The sequence below is a fragment of the Podarcis pityusensis genome, assembly GCF_964106645.2.
Source record: "Podarcis pityusensis genome assembly, chromosome: 4".
Lineage (NCBI taxonomy): Eukaryota > Metazoa > Chordata > Lepidosauria > Squamata > Lacertidae > Podarcis > Podarcis pityusensis.
In genome coordinates this window covers 61,599,492-61,615,782 of record NC_138027.1, presented here as the reverse complement: position 1 = coordinate 61,615,782, position 16,291 = coordinate 61,599,492, and the positions used below count along the sequence as shown (strand labels likewise).

Here is a 16,291-nt window from a genome sequence, read left to right as displayed (position 1 = left end):
TCACCACACTGAGTGCATCAGCCCAGCTTAAAGGGTGCAAAGCTATTCTCTTCTGTTATTGAACAGGAAGGAATGACAGGGAGGGGCTACCATTGCTGCTCACCCACATACACACACTCCAGCTGCCTCAATTTGGCTAATGGTAGTGGCTGCCCTGATGACCTGCCTTTTGAATGAAGCAGTTTATTTTACTAGAAATATACAGGAGAAAACATAGTCTTAATATAGCATATCAAAAATAACAGCAGTAAGTACTAATAGCCAAACTCAAGTTAGGTTCAGTACATAGCACTTAGGCCAAGGGAAGTTAAATGAAATATCTTGTGCTATTATCCTAAAGCTCCACATAATCCACTTATTAATTCACACACACTTTCACATAAATAGACGTAGGATACAATCACCTTCTAAGCTTCTCTGTTTATTGGCTCTGATTTAATAAAGTTAAATTGTGTACAACCTGAGCCAATTTTGAAATTCACAAAGTTCAGTCTTCAAAGCACAGCTAGAAAGCAACCCACACCTACTTTGTTACAGCACACACCAGACAAGTCCTCTGAGGACAATATAAGGTTATAAAAATTAAAATGCATATGCAAAATTAGTTAGATATATCTCTGCAAACTAAAACAAGCAATTTGAAAACTATTTTCTGTAATTCTCAAACTGTCAGTAGTACCTACTTCTGCTTAAAACAAAAAGAACCAACACAGTGCCTTTTAGAATCTTGATTTTTATATTTTGCCTACAAGGAGTTTACCTGTGGTGAATTTTTGTACCTACACCTCCCAGAGAAAAAGATAAGATTGTCTGCACAATGACTGCCATTCCTTTCCACAATAGATAATTTTTTCATTTCACACATCAGTTACAATTTATGGTAGCAATTCCAAAATGTCATCTCATTTCATTTACCATCAGATTAGCCACCTTAAAGACAGAGGTTGGATGCTTTGGAATAAAGTCTTATGACTAATATGTTTTATACATTAATGTCAAGGAGTGAGCAACAAGGGGATGGGTAGATTTAGGGTAAGAGTGAATTTGTTTTATCTTGAAATCCAGGGGCAGGGGGGAAAACATTAATGCTGATTTCTAGGTTTTGATGCTGCATGCCTTACATCAATTACAAATACTTCCTTTTGGTTGTTTAAAAAATCACTTTTGAAAAGTCAGTAGCTTTAATGCTGATTCCATCTAATTTCCCGTTTTTATTTCTCCTCCACCTCAGTGTTTTACTTTTTATTTTATACAAATCAACACACTTTCTTGATAGAATAGCTCCCAGATCATCATATCAATTCCTTTCTACCCACATATTTCAAGTTACATTTAACAGCTAGGAAACTCCTTCAGGCCAACAGCAGCTTGCCTGGTGGATGAACAGACAGAGCTTTAGACAAAAGTGCTACAATTGATTATTTTTCATTTAAATATATTTTGTACTTCATCATACATCTTCGCTTAGACAAATAACCTGTCTATTCAAGAAACTACATGAACAGATTATTTTAATGCATTCCAATGTATTGATTAAATTGAATAAGCAAATGATTTTGCCATTAGGCTTCTGCATATTTTAAAAGTAAAAAGGTTTATAGTGACTCACAGTTACAATACAAATTCATTAAAAATATATATATAAACTGTGTATATACAATTAGTTAAAAACTCTAAACCAGGAGTAGGTAACTTTTGGCCCAGCAAGCTACATCTGTATCTGGCTGGCTGGGGCAAAACTTTGACAGGTGAGAGGGACCAACCACTGATCCATCATCTGACATCATAATTTTGTCAGGTGTTTGGGAAGCACCGTGCAAATTGCTGCACTTTGACGAGTGTCAACCAGCTGATCAAAAGGTGTTAGTGCTTTGAGTAGTGCTTCCCAAACAGCAACATGCTGATGGTTTGGCATCTGGGAAGCAGAGGGGGAATGAATGAGCTCACTGAGTTTAATACTAAAGGGAGAAGAGCTGGTGTCCTGTCTGTCCCATGAAGATACACACTGGGAAGGATTAGCAAGTACTTCAGAGTAAGTGCCTTTACATTAGATCCAGGTGTTGCAGTGGATTATCTGAACCTGTGCCTGAGATTTTTTCCCCTTTTTTTAATGAGATGCCTGGAGATGATGTGCTGAAACTTAATTAGGATAATATGGAAATGTTGTGGTGTATGATACAGTCCACCGTGAAAGAGGTAAAGCTCCTGATCTGATGGGACCACACTCACTTCAGGATCACAGCTTGGAATGGTGCTAGCCATGGTTCTGGATGCCCAGAAAAAGCGTATTTTTCCAGCTTTGACTGTTAACTGCAGCAGTAGCAGCACCCTCTTTGGGAAGGTATTTTGATGTGATGAAAAAGCTCTTTTTCATCCATTTTTTGAGATCCTAAGTCCAACTTGATCTCCGGTTGCCTCTTCCTAGGAATGCTGCCTTGACAGCATTAAGAACCATGAAACATGAGCAGTCCTTTAAAGACTAGTCTTTCATGATATATCAAATCAGTTAAAATTAATTTTGATGTAAGATTTTTGTATAAATCATTTCTCATCTCTTTATATCCAAAAATAAAACATTTGCAGAAGCTGAAACATCTCTCTTATAGACAACATAATCATGTTAACCTTTCTCTGTTCCAAAGAGAAATGTCTAAAAGATATTTCATCACAGCATGGAAGCTATGGGAATACAGCATTAAATGAGGTCAGTGAAGACTAAGTTTGAGCTGTTATTTTTCATGAACTAGATAATTTAAGCCTTTCGATGTCATTGCAGTGTGAGTAAGATGTAGAGCTTGACAAATTTCCTATGGATAATGTTTAGAACTACATGTGTGGAATTGTTTCATTTTTTTAATATGTTACATTAAAATGCCTGCTCATATACCAAGTAAGACCTTCTCCCACTGCAACCTGAAACTGTTAGGTTGAAGCAAAACATGAGCATGCCAAATTTACCCAATGTGTTCTGCTAGTAAGCAGAGGATTTAGTTTGAACTTGCCTTTCTGGGTCAATGAACGCTGGCTGAGATGCAGTCATGACATATCCAACTGCAGAGATGAAGGTGGAAGATGAATAGGGGTAGCTTCTGACAGCTGTTTCCCAGCACAACACAACTGTTAGCTCCACAGGGATCATTCCTTGTTACAGTAAAGGTGGAAAACTCTAGCCAATTGCAGGTAAGAGCAGAGTTAATGTGGAGCAGTAAATAACTAAGCCAAAATGGGTTCTCTTAAAAAATAAAATATGTTTAAATAGATGCTTTGATTTATGCCAACAGCTGAATTAATTCATTTTTTGAAAACTGATCACAGTTTTTTCCCTATCTATGCTGCCTTCTCAGAATCATAGAACTGTAGCGTTGGAAGGGATCCACCAGAGTCATTTAGTCCAACCCCCTGCAATGCAGGAATCTCAAATAAAGCAGACATGACAGGTGACCATCCAAGTTCTGCTTAAAACCTCAATGAAGGAGAGTCCACCACCTCCTTAAGGAGTCTATTCCACTGTTGATCAGCTATTATTGTTGAAAGTTCTTCCTGATGTTTAGTCAGAATCTCCTTTTTTGTAACTTAAAGCCATTGGTTCAGGTTCTAGTCGCTAGAGCAGGAGAAAACAATCTTGCTCCATCTTCCTTGTGACAGCCCTTTGGATATTTGAAGGAGGATATCATATCTCCTCTAAGACTCTTCTTTACCAGTCTGAACATACCCAGTACTCTCAACAATTCCTCATAAGGCTTGGTTTCCAGACTCTTGATCATCCTGGTCACCATCCTCTGCATATACTCCAGCTTGTCAATATCCTTCTTAAATTGCAGCACCCAGAACTGGACACAGTACTACAGGTGTGGTCTGACCAAGACAGAATAGAGTGGTACTACGACTTTCCTTAATCCAGACACTATACTTCTGTTGATGCAGCCTAGAATAGCACTAGGCTTTTTGCTGCTGCATCACAGTAAAGGTAAAGGTAAAGGTACCCCCGCCCGTACGGGCCAGTCTTGACAGACTCTAGGGTTGTGCGCTCATCTCACTCTAGCGGCCGGGAGCCAGCGCTGTCCACAGACACTTCCGGGTCACGTGGCCAGCGTGACAAGCTGCATCTGGCGAGCGCAGCACACGGAACGCCGTTTACCTTCCCGCTAGTAAGCGGTCCCTATTTATCTACTTGCACCCGGGGGTGCTTTCGAACTGCTAGGTTGGCATCACAGTACTGACTCACAATACTGCATCACAGTATTGACTCACATTAAGCTTGTGATCTTCTAAGACCCCCTAGAGCTTTTTTGCATGTACTGCTGGCAAACAAGGTGTCCCCCATCTTATATTTTTGCAGCTGGTTAGCTCTGCCGAAGTGAGAACCTTACATTTGTAAGGTAACAAGCTACAGTTCTCAGGATTCTCTATTACCCTTGAAGTGGCATAAAAGTGCTTTCAGTGTATGGCATGGATGTGCCTCTTGTCTCTTGAGCAAGGCTTAGATGAACAGAAGGCTCTCTTGTAGTCTTTTCTGTCCAGGAGGTTAGGTAAGGTTAGTCCAGGACCTGAGGATACAATGCTGTCTTGCAGTTTAATGGCCTATGATATGGGGCAACTGTTCTCAGATCTAAAGGTTCCCAGTTTGACTCCTCAACATCACCTAACAGATTGCAGTCATCTCTCCTCCTCCCTCAGTTCTTGCTCAGTTAAGGGTGGTGTGAGCCCAGGGACTTCCCTGCTACTAGGATTTATGTGTGCATCACCACCCTCTGGCCACAAAGCTCTAGCAAGTGTAAGGAGGATGTCACATGAATTGCTCACAAGCCAGAGAAAGAGATATGATTGCTAAAAATCATTATGGGAAGTTCAAACAGCGCCAACTTCTGCTCTGCATTTTTTTAACCCCCCCCCCCCCCAATTGCAGATCCAGCAGTCAAATTATTAGGGGAACTGGAGGATCAGCAAAAACTCCTTAGGGAACATATATGGCCCCTCAGGCCATGAGTTAGGCACCCCTGCTATGAAGGTACTGTAAACCTGAATCCCAAGAATCAAATTATGGCGGGTGCACCGCAAATCAGAAAACCAAGGGCAAGTTCTGCATGTATATTAAGTGATTTGAACAGAACTAGTGAAAGAAGTATGAAGGTGGGTTTTAAAAAGCTAAGCACATTTCTTCTCTTCATTGTTCTCATACCTATTTCAGTTTAGCTGTTATGAGAACAGATAAACTGGCTTAAACACTCTCGCATGCAAACCATCCTTGCATAAAACCATTGTCCACAAACAAGTCGCTGCTGGTTGTGGTCCCGCGTGCATCAAGGGTGCTGGGAAGGAAAGAATACCTACACCCAAAACTCTGGGTCTGCTTTTCACAGAGAAGAATAAAGTAATTTTCCACACTGGAACCATTCTTGTTTCCAGTCTTTTGAACTGCATCTTAAAAGTATGTTTCTGAATACATAAAATGGGTGTGAACTTTAAAAGCCATAATCTCAATTTCAATAGCTGAAAGCTCTGCAAAAGCAATAATAGCTGAATTATCTTGAAAATGCAATACATATTCATGATTAAAATGCTGATGAGAGAAGTTTTAGAGATAAAGGCATTTAGAGAGAAATGTTTGGAGATAAAACATTGCAGAAGAACTGGCTTTAAAAACAGTCAGTTGGCTGCTTCATCTCTGATGTCCAAAAATTTTGTATCTGTACCCATTTACAGCTGTGGCTTTAGCAGGCACTGACACTGATTAAGTAGTAGCCTTGGCACTGATTAAAGATTATACTTTATCTTTCTAATCTGGAGTCCCATTAATAAAGTTCACACAGCCAGGACGTATTACTCCATTCAAAATCTTCCTGAAAGATAAACTGTCTCAAATTCCAGTCTCCTGTAAGTTACTGTTATTGTGGCAGCCCCTGTGAAACTTTCCTGAGGCCATGCTAAAGATGATTGATCAGCTCACCCTGATCTCTCCTCCAAAAGTGACTGCTGCTTGAGAACCTTCTGTCATAGCTCACTGCAAAAATTCATTTTGATATCATTACAAAATAGTCTCTAAAACAATGTCGTGTCTTTCAGATTTTCTAGCTTTATCAGATCTGGACCATTGATTTTGCTTGCACAAGTTACTTGTTAGCATCTAAATAAAGCCTGGGTTGTTGTTTTTATTTTGATTATGTATTTTGTGGTTTTATATTTTTATTTTGTTCTGTGAACCGCCCTGAGACCTCTGGGTATAGAATAGGGCGGTATATGAATTCTATAAATATAACAACAACAAGAACAATAATGGTAGAAAATATTCAATACAAGCAAACCTCCTAAGTATAAAATAAAATGTTGGGGAACTATATTTTTAAATTATAGACTTTTTTTTTAGTCTATTATTGTTAAGACTATTATTTTGCATATGCTATGATAGAGAAATTAGAGTCATCCAGAGAACCACACAATTCCTTGCAGCTAAACATCTGGGGGCTGCGTGCCGGTGGTAGGCAGAGTCAGTGCAAAAGTGGGTAGTGATACCCCACAGTCTTTCTCTTTCATACACACGTTCATGTGGCCGTCTGTCATTAGGCGTGAACCTTCCTGCCGGTCTTACAACGTCATACAGGTGTTCATCTGCTTTCCAAGATGGCTAACTAGATCTCATTGTGTGAGGTTATTTCAAGATTGGGGCAAAATATGCTCAGATCTGCACACTGAAAAATACTCTTAATACTAGTGAAAGGTCACAAATATTCCTCATATAAAGCATAATTGTGTATCTGTATTGCAGGAATTAATCCCAAGTGTTTGGAGTGCAACAGGATAAGTTAAATACTAAGTGCCAACATACTTTCTATTGGTTTAAATCAGACTTCCGGCTTACATGTTTTATTTTCGTGTTTATTCACTAAGCTAGTACTGTAACAAATCCATGCATTAAGACAGAAACTGAGAGAGAAAATCTTACAAAACACAGAGAATTTCAACCATTAACTAGCGTATTATGCTTTTATTCATGCAATTTTGAAGGCATAGTGTCAGCTTTTTATCCAAGTCCTTTTCATTATTTCTCCCTGTTGGTGTTGAAGCACATGCTGTGAATGACCTCCAGAGATTCCTCAAGCTATATGCAGAGAGTAAATTGAATCTGAAAGCTTTATTAGATGGATTCCAAAAGAGTAGCTGTGTTAGTCTGAACTCTTTGTCTTTTTATTAGGTGAGTTTGTCTTTCATTTTGTGTCCGATGTCAACTGTCTTGAAAATAAAACTTCTCTTGAAACAGGGTCTTGACCTTGAAAATTCTTCAAATCAAACCACTAAATTCAGTTTTGTACTATAATGTATTTGTTAAGCATGTGTGTCATGAAACTTGCCTCCCCAATGAATTATCTGAAAATCTCTCCCCTGGGATCTTAATTTCCTTAGACGATCTAAAACATTGTCAGGACTGCTACACATAGCATGAATTTCCTACACAAATATTACTAAGGATGACTTCCCAGAACCATTTGATTTGAGCTGGACAGTCATAGGCTATATACCGTATTTTTCGCACCATAGGACGCACCGAACAATAGGACGCACCTTGTTTTAGAGGGGGGAGAACAAAAAAAATAATTCTACCCCTCTTCAGCGAAGCAGCAGGAGGCGCTGCGCAGAGAGAGAGAGAATCTTCCCCCTCTTGTTTTCCCGCTCTAAAACAAGGTGCCATTTAAGGTGCGTTCAGGCGGCTACCTTGGAAGCCTGGAGAGCGAGAGGGGTCGGTGCACACCGACCCCTCTTGCTCTCCAGGCTTCAGGTTCCTTTTGACCTGCTCTTTGGGGCTGGCGGGGGGAAGCCCACCACCAGCCCCAAAGAGCAGGTCAGGGAACAGCAGGTCAGGGAAAGGCGCAGTGGAGAGGCTGCTGCCATAGTCGCACGTCACTTCTCCAGCTGGGAGAGGGTCGTGGGGCTATGGCTTCTTTAGCCCCGCACACGCTCTACCAGCTGAGGAGGTGGCGCGCGGCTAAAGAGGCTCCTGCCATAGCCGCACGTCACATCTCCAGCCGGGAGAGGGTCGCGGGGCTATGGCTTCTTTAGCCCCGCACACGCTCTCCCAGCTGAGGAGGTGGCGCGCGGCTATAGAGGGCCAGTGTTTCACTGAATGGCTAATGTAAACATGAGGTCATTCATTCAGTTTTGTAAGATTTGAAGACATCTGAAAAGAGGCTCCTGCCATAGCCACGCATCACCTCTCCAGCCGGGAGAGTGTCGCGGGGGGCTGCTTTAGCCCAGCACGCGCTCTCCCGGCTGGAGAGGTGACGCGTGGCTATAGAGGCTCCTGCCATAGCCGCGCGTCACCTCTCCAGCCGGGAGAGGGTCGCGGGGCTATGGCGTCTTCGCTCCATAGGACGCACACACATTTCCCCTTCATTTTTGAAGGGGAAAAAGTGCTTCCTATAGAGCAAAAAATACGGTAGTTTGAAATTCCAGAAAGCGATAAATTCCAATAGTACTGCTGTGCAATGCTCAGCAATTATTTTCCTTTTTGCCATATATATGATACTCCGTAGTTATGGTACTTTATGAGTGCCTAATGGCCAGTGTTTCACTGAATGGCTAATGTAAACATGAGGTCATTCATTCAGTTTTGTAAGATTTGAAGACATCTGAAAAGAGGAGGTTGTTATGAAGTCTTACTGCAAGACTCTGACTTAAGTATGTCCTTGGATGTTAACACATGGGCATGTGGAGCGTGATACAAAATCAGTTAACAGACCAAACCTAAATAGGCCTCTGGCAGTAAGGCAGAAAAGAAGGTTCTTGATTCTTTTTCAATTGAAAATACTATCCAACTGCATCTGTTTCCTGAGAACTAGAAAGGACAACGATTCTTGCCAGACGACTGTAGACCCCTTCTTCAGTTGTAGACTCCCTCTTTTAGGCCAGGTCCTTAGGTTTTTTGTCCAAATTGTTAAAACTTCAATGCTTCCAGCAGGTGAACATAAACTTCCAAGTATTCCTTGACAAAACCTGCTCCTTATGTCCTAATCTACTTCTTGAATGCATCAAGAGGAACATCTGCCATAAATATTGTTAATTACCGAAAACACTTCCAGAAATGTAATTGGAAAGTTCCTCAGAATGCAATCCTATATATGTTTACTCAGAAGTACGTTCTACTATTTAATGAAGATTAATCCCAGATATATGTTTACAGACTACATATATAGACTAGGTAGAAAGTTACTCAAATAAAGCACTGGTGGAATGAAGTTCCACCGATATGATTCTGTTACATATGGGTGCTCACCTGAGTGATTGCATGTATGAAGAAGAGGGACTGTTCATGGTTGCCATCAAAAATATAGCCAGTTTGGACTTGTAACCACCTGGAAAATTGTTTTCTGTGATACAGTTTCCTATGTGGTTCAATAACTTTTAAACATAGCAGGAAAAATATTTTCCTGGAGTTCTGCTTGCACAGTTAAAATTACATGAACCACATAGGGAGCCACTTCTCATAATCAGTTTTCCAAGCAGTTTGTATTCTCAGTGTCAAGAAGATCATCAGTGTAATGTAAAATCTATTCTTAAGTTGACACATTAGTTTTCCCAAAAATAAAATGAAAGCCTGCCCTGCCTTCATAATTACAGTGCGATTTCTATTACTGATATTCAAGTGGAATCTTTGGTTAGTGAAGTTTACAGAAATTCATATTTTAAATGTCAAACTGCTAGCTGGTACAATTTCCATTGGACAATGATTCTCCAAAATCTCAGAAGGAGGTCTTCCTAAAATCCTTTAATTCAAAGTACTGGTGACTGAAATAGGAACCTTGTGCATGTGCTGAGACTTTTGAAATAGCATTCAGCCAGATAAGATTCTCCTAGAGAGAAAAATTGTTTCTGTTTATTATGCTGGAGGGCATGCTACTGCTATGGGACATTAGGAATGGTTGTACTCTCTTTCCACGTACAATAAATCCTTAAACAAATATGTGAGCAAGGACAATATTAAGCTCAATACCATCAAATTGCCTTTCAATTATAAGCCTCAGACCTAGGAACAGTTATCAAATCTCACTAAAATAAAAGATGCATACTAAGAAATAAACATGGTTTAGGTTACAAAAGTAGTATCTTAAGGAATATATTAACCCATTATTATTCCAAGAGACACAATGCCTGAATCAGAACATCAATCCACAGAAAACCCTATTGAAATTTGTTATGATTCAGAAGTAAACAGCAGGGTTTTCCTGGGAATGCAGCAGGGCAAGTGAAAAACCTCTCAGGCCTGTGGTTAGAAAGCATGGGACAAGCAGACGTGTGGATGAGCCCATATGCAAAAAAACAGAATGGAGGTAAAAGCAATCAAGCCATTACTGAACTGCAACATCAAATTGAATGAAAATTTAATTCCCAACTTATCTTTCAACTTTCATCTGGCACATATAACAGGAAGTAGCCTTCTTTTAAAAAAGCTCTTATCCACCACAACCTATAAATCAATTTATGAACTAAATTTAATAATTCCATTACAGTGGTACCTCGGGTTACAAACACTTTGGGTTACTGACTCAGCTAACCCGGAAGTAGTACCTCGGGTTAAGAACTTTGCCCCAGGATGAGAACAGAAATTGCGTGTTGGCGGTGCAGCGGCAGTGGGAGGCCCCATTAGGTAAAGTGGTACATCAGGTTAAGAACAGACCTCTGGAACGAATTAAGTTCGTAACCAGAGGTACCACTGTACTTTGTCTTAGGGTATATCTGCACCACAGATGAAGTAATACTAATTCAATAGCTATTCTTCCTTCCTAGGAAACAAATGTCAAGTATTTTCAACACCCTCCTCAAAGTATGATTCTAAACATTCTTGGAGGAAAGCCATGACAACTGAACTAGTTTCAAATCACTATGCCTTTGTAGTGTGAATATTACTTCAATAGGCCAATAGAGCAGCCATAGAAAATAATAAATATCAATGTTCTTTGTATGGCTTTCAGCATCAGCTTTCTCACCAGCATTAGAAATATACCTTCATTTTAACATTTACATATAAACTTTGAAGATTACTGAAACATCAAAGTACTTACCAACAGCAGATGATACAATTCCTGAGGGCCCAGACCCTGGCTTTCCTTTCAACACTTGTATTAAATGGTTTACTGCTTTCCAGTCAGTATTTAAATCTTCTAATTTTCTCTGAAATGGGAAGACAGATATATTAAACATTTCATAAAGACCTGGGATGAAAGAGTATCTTGTGTACAGCACAGCTTTTTATATTATATGCCATTCTGTTAAAACAGCACATATGATAATGAAGCAGAAAATTGGAAAATTTAAATTTAAATTTAAAGCATATCTTGACTTGGGAGTAATCTGAACTGCTCTGTGCTGGGAAATGGGAGAAGAATCCTGGGCATTATTAAAGCAGGTAGAGGAAGTTCCAATAACATAACATGTAGTTCCCTTGCAGACCAGACATTACTCCAATTGTGTGGTTAGGAACCACTTCTGGTTTAAAAAATAAGAAATTGGCAATACTTCAATTGATGTCAATGGAAGTTTCCCCTCAAAAACTAATTGTAGCACAGGAAAGGAGATTTCCATCTTGATCATGGCTGAGGAGGGTATAAATGTTGTAAAGGTAAAGGGACCCCTGACCATTAGGTCCAGTCATGGCCGACTCTGGGGTTGCAGCGCTCAACTCACTTTATTGGCCGAGGGAGCCGGCGTACAGCTTCCGGGTCATGTGGCCAGCATGACTAAGCCACTTCTGGCGAACAAGAGCAGCGCATGGAAACACCGTTTACCTTCCTGCCAGAGCGGTACCTATTTATCTACTTGCACTTTGACATGCTTTCGAACTGCTAAGGAGGATCAGGGACTGAGCAACAGGAGCTCACCCCGTCATGGGGATTTGAACCAACGACCTTCTGATCGGCAAGTCCTAGGCTCTGTGGTTTAACTCACAGTGCCACCCGTGTCCCATATAAATGTTGTAGTCCAAAATAAAATTGATCACTCTACCCCTAGTAATAATTTTATTAAAAAACAAAAACAAAATCCAGGGATATTGATAGATAGATAGATAGATAGATAGATAGATAGATAGATAGATGGATAGATAGATAGAGATAGATAGATAGATTACTAAGCTAACCATCCAGTCCCCACTGGAGACAAATGTAGCTTCAAAAGGACTGCAAAACAGGGATCTTGTATATCTTTGAAATTCAGTGCCTTTTGTAAGTAAGCAAGAAAGAGAAGATAATATCCCCACAGACTCTTCTATCAAACATATTATTATATTCCCAGAGTGGCAGTAGCCAACGTTCACATGTAATATACGGTATTTTAAACACAATTTGACATTTGGTGAAAACAGATAGTCTAAATTCTGAAAACAGTGTTGTTCCCCAACTAAAAATATTTTTTTTAAGTAGCTAAGACATTGAGGATGACTGAATGTATGTGTCGCTGAAAACTTCTCATAATGTTGTCAATTTACAGTACTTATTTGAGGAAATGGGAACTGGCAGATTTGACTGCCCTCTTTTCTGTTTGCCCTTATCAATTACTTTTTGTCAACAAGATCTAAATATCTTACCTCCTGTGCTAAGTATTGTGGGACCCATTTTTCCTCATTTTATTACAGTTCAACTCCTTTATTGAGGAACAAAGAATTTTCAAACATATGAAGGAAGAACAGTGAAGAAATCTAGGCTACTATTTTGTCATCTGACAAAACAGTAGCACTAAATATGCCATTTGAATTATAGTGTTCAGGTACTGCATTCTTATGGTACAGATTAATCATCATTATCAAACCTTTTATTGGCATCACATACAAACACCCATAGTAAATCAATACAGAATTACCACCTCCCCAATGTCACAGAACATTTGTCAAATGAAAAGAGGCAAAACAGTCTAACGTTACATCTCTAGGTCTCTAGGGAGAGTACAGATTAATAGTATGATGAGACACAAAATTCATCAGCTATTGATAACACTGAATCTTCTACACCCTCGAACACGTTTTGATTGTGAGAAAAGAGAATTAGGATACGCATGTGAATGAGTATGCTTGTTCTGGTATCCAGTGAAATACTGTCTTGGTTCTCCCATCCACTGCTATGTGTGGCCTGCTGCCTTTGTTTACATCTAGCAATCTGTACTAAGCACATCTGGAGCCATAGGACCTAGTAGGGAGAGATGAAGCAGTGACTTGCATGCCCCACACTCATACACAGGGACCCCAATCAATGGCCACTGAATACCAGTCACTCAATCCAGGTGTTGCCTAGGCCCCTCGCTCTGATGTGCATATTTGAGATGCATGGGCTAAGATCATCTAACCAGGCTTCTGTGAGAAGTGATGGAACAAAACTAGTGCTAATAAGTAGCAAGATGTGAGATGCAGACTAGGATGATGTGCTCACTCCTTTCCCCATTGTGTCCATTTGCCCATTGCCATAAGCATTCAGGTAGGCTTCTGTGCAAGGTAAAATGGGATAGGGAGCAGTGGTAGTTGCTTCTGATCTTTGAAATGATAACCTGCCTTCTTGACTCAACAGGTACCCGACCCTGCCAATTACAGATGCTAGGCCTTGCAACAAGTGCTGCAAGAAGTGTTCCATCTTTTTCATTTTTCAGGGTCAAACTGTGCAACACTGCCTAATAAGTATGCCAAATTTATTCCAAGGAAAATACCATGTTACTGGCAATAGTCTACCAGTAGAGTTATTTAATATTATCTGTATTTATTGAAATAAGCTTCAACATATATAAGAAACATGGCTTTTGAGCATACTGTACTCTTTAGTCTAAATGTTTCTTTTCATCTATATAGCAAATTAAATCTGCTCATGTTTTGTGTAGAAAGGACTATTAGTCATCCTTGTAATAAATACACAGATGAGGGATATGTTCCCCCACCATAGGAAACTGCTAACTTTATTTTAAAAAATATTTCCATTATATATTTGAAAGCAGTGACAGTATTGTGTAACTGCACATGGTAAAGAGCCGAACTGTACGTGAAATTACCATAGATAGCTATGAGCTGTATGGCTCACCACTGAAAGCTGATGCTATACCTCCAAGAAGAAAAGTAGAAATACCTGTAGGATTTCAAGCATGGTACTACTAGCAGCGGAGATGGGGAGTCACCAGTGAAATGGGACAGAGTTAAACATTCCCATCTTCCCACACTGCTACTACTAGGGTGCCAACTTGAATAAAATAGGGGGGGGGGGGCAGCTAAGGCCAACTCTTCCTGGCATCTCAACTTCACTAGGAAGTGATATAGTCTTGGGAGGGCTATATTTTAATTTGGACAAAATATATGGATGTGAGGGTTTGAATTAATGGATTGGATTCCAGACTTGCTCCTTCCATTCACAAAAGGAACTGGGATACAATGGAGGCTTTCTGATGGAGGAACAGCGTAGTTTTCCCCAACGCCCCTGCAGCCACCAGCAGCCCTCTTCACACTGTTCTAGAGGTCTTCCAACCTTCGAGAGAAGCTTTTGGGGAGATACGGGCAGGTGCCCAGGGAAGGAAGATTGATAAATATTGCTTCCCTGAACCATTTTTTTCCTATGCAAACAAACTATGTACAGTTCAATCCATTGTATTGTATCTGTAGGAAGTAAATAATATTTTAAAAATTAAACAGCTCACATTTTATAATTAAAAAGGCAAACATGAAGAAAAAATAGACCCATAGTATGATACACTGTATAAGCAAGGGCAAACTTCTTATCACAGTCTATCAATCTATAGAAGTCTGAAGCTGATTTAAACTATGGTCCTACATTTTATCCTGCTTCAGTGCTGAATATGGTAGCTGCAACAGAAATCTGATTTAACCAAAATATTATTATAATGACCCATCAAACACTAGATCCTCAAACATAGCCAGAGCTACTTTTAGCAGAAGGGGACCCGTGCTACTCAATTTGATGGAAGAAGTGGGAAGGATCTGGTACAAGGCAGTCTATGAATGGCAAATAAAGGAAGGAAGATGGCATAGAAGGTGGCCCAGCCTCCTCCCTTTCTCTCCTACCCACCTCACACATTATTCACACATGATAGGCAAAGTTTTCCTCAGTGCTTTTTTTTCTAAAAAAATGTTTAGGGATGCTCTCATTTTCCTACTCATATTGAAATACTGCCCCTCGATGAGGCCAAACTTAGATTCACAAAATGTTTAGGGGTATGTGTACCCCTGCGTCCCCCCAGGAAAAAAGAACTGGTTTTCCCTGGCAGAATTGTAGTTTGTGTTTTGATTGGGACTACTCTTTTGATGAGGTGGAAGAAACTGAAAATTAAACAAAATTTAGAAAGGCTTTGCATCAGCTGCCTACATGTTATCATTCCCAATTCAAGGTGTTGACTTTAATGTATAAGGCCCTGGGTGACTTGGGACCCTACGCCAACCTGCCCATGGATTAAGATACGCAGTTAGGCCCTTCTCATGATGTAGCCCATAAGTGAGGCACATTATGTTGTGACTTGGGATACAGCCTTTTCGGCAGTGGCTCCCTAACTATGCAACTCGCTCCCTCCTGAGATTTGATTGGTGCTGTTGTTGGCTATCTTCCAACAGCAATTATTTATTTTTATTCTCACAATGGGGACTGATCCATTATGAGTTGAGCTGGAAACTTTATTGAATTATTGGGGTTTTTATATTTTACTTTTTAAAATCTGCTCTGGGATCATGAAAGTGATGGAGGGTGGGATATAAGAATAAGCAATAAAAATGAAGTATAAAAAGCTTTAGCTGAAAGCATAACATGTATGTCTCTGGTACCTTAGAAAGACTCCAAGTTTCAAATACATTGCATCAAGGACAATTGTACAACAGAGGCGGCATAACCCATTATGTAGTAATAGATATTACGAAGGTTGCTTCATTACCGTTACGGGTTGAGTGGCTGGTTTTTCTTTGTATAAATGACGCCCTTTAGACAAAATCCCTTCCACATCCGGCTGTTTAGCTATCACGGCTGCTTCAATTTCCTGAAAAATAAAAATACACAGTGTAGATTGCCTCTACTATAAGCAATAAAATCAAAGTCTGAAAGCTCCCTGGGAAGCTGTATACACCCTGTAGATTAGTTTCTTCTTTGGAGTAGTAATGGGAATAGTTCAGCAAAACAGCAATGAAGGAAAAGGGGAGATTATTGCAAAATAAAATACAGGTCGTATGGCATAAAAGTAGTAAAATAAATAGTAATATAGGCAGTCACCCATGAAGGTTTCAGTAAACCAATGTCACAGAATTTAGTCAAAATGCAAACAAGAAATACCAAATCAT

The 16,291-nt window shown here is 39.9% G+C and overlaps 1 protein-coding gene across 10 annotated transcripts in view; it reads right to left on the bottom strand.

The window, feature by feature from the left end:
• Nucleotides 1-16,291, bottom strand: part of DMD (dystrophin) — a 1,019,805-nt gene that overhangs the window by 278,603 nt on the left and 724,911 nt on the right. For all 10 annotated transcript variants that reach the window (XM_081003446.1, XM_081003453.1, XM_081003448.1 and 7 more), the window contains 2 exons: nt 15,892-15,993; nt 11,052-11,160 (listed from right to left, as the gene is read on the bottom strand). In XM_081003446.1, coding sequence (XP_080859572.1) covers nt 11,052-11,160; nt 15,892-15,993 — 211 coding nt within the window. The remainder of the gene's footprint in view (nt 1-11,051; nt 11,161-15,891; nt 15,994-16,291) is intronic.